General features: G+C 39.8%; 1 protein-coding gene across 1 annotated transcript in view; it reads right to left on the reverse strand.

Annotated features, from left to right (window-relative positions):
• Window positions 1–1,164, reverse strand: part of plcl1 (phospholipase C like 1) — a 131,219-nt gene that overhangs the window by 32,216 nt on the left and 97,839 nt on the right. The window contains exon 6 of the mRNA XM_008396774.2: window positions 1,097–1,164. Within this exon, the coding sequence (XP_008394996.2) occupies window positions 1,097–1,164 (68 nt within the window). The remainder of the gene's footprint in view (window positions 1–1,096) is intronic.

Genomic DNA, 1,164 nt, shown 5'->3' on the forward strand with positions numbered 1-1,164 from the left:
ATGACCTAACATAGCGTGTAACGTAAAACTGGCACAACAACTGCAACTTAATGTGCGTATTGGTTTCAAATGTTGGATTTAGTGCCGGCTCTCACACAGCCGTGAGTAAGCAGAACCATCTGGCAGATATGCAGAAAGCAGCCACTGAATGAACCCAGTGCAGAGTCATGTGTGGAGACTTTGCAACAGTGCAGAACAATATGTGCTTATGGGAAATATGTTTATCTACAAAAAAAAAAACATTTCATCAGTCAGCTAACCCCCGTACCAGTGTAACGGGATTTGTTGGTGCTCATGCAGATAACCGTGAGGGTGCTCGAAAAAGTGAAAACAATCCCGCACGCATGCCAGAAACAGAAAACCTAAACATGCGTACATAACCAGCCACTAATCCAGCTGTGGTGTTGGGATTGATTGGTGTTTGAACTGCAGTAACACCTGCGGTTACACAGAAACTGTGGACTTATTTATAATTAGTAAGCTGTGTTGTACAGACACAGCTGGAGAGCATTTTGTTTTCCTTCTATAGTTTTGYATCATGTACAGGACCTTGCAAAAATATGCAAACCCCTTAAGCTTTTTTACATTTTGTCACAAACACAAACAGGCTGAGCAGAGAAAGGATCAGTCAGCGCAGCAGCCAAGAGGAGGTTGGAGGAGGTTTTTTTTCCATTTTCTCTCTTTCTACTGAAAACTGGATGAGAAAAGTTTTCAGTCTGGTGTTTTGGTCTCAACTAGTTCTACTTTCTGAAGGACAATTTTGTTTGCAGAAACTTCATAACTCATTTTATTTATTGTTTCTGTTGTTTTGTTTATTTATTTTTGATATTTAAAATGTCTTCCAGYTTTGGTGTTAAATATTCACTAGAATTTAAAGTTTATTGATCTTTGAGAATCTGTTCTTGCATTATTATGTCGCTACCATCATATTACCTGAAAACAATATTATTGTTTATCGCAATAACTTTTGGGGAAATTGATGATCCAGCAAAAATGTGTTATTGTGAYATTCCTAGCCTGGAATAGGAAATGCAGCTCTCTATAGAATCTACATATTTTTCYTTTTCCGCTCTTCTAGCAAAGTGAGCCGTCAAACCTGATGTAGTAGTGGGCCAGGGGCAGGTTCATGTCCTGGCAGACCCCCAGGTGTTCGGGGTCCAGCAG

The sequence above is a fragment of the Poecilia reticulata genome, linkage group LG2, assembly GCF_000633615.1.
Source record: "Poecilia reticulata strain Guanapo linkage group LG2, Guppy_female_1.0+MT, whole genome shotgun sequence".
Lineage (NCBI taxonomy): Eukaryota > Metazoa > Chordata > Actinopteri > Cyprinodontiformes > Poeciliidae > Poecilia > Poecilia reticulata.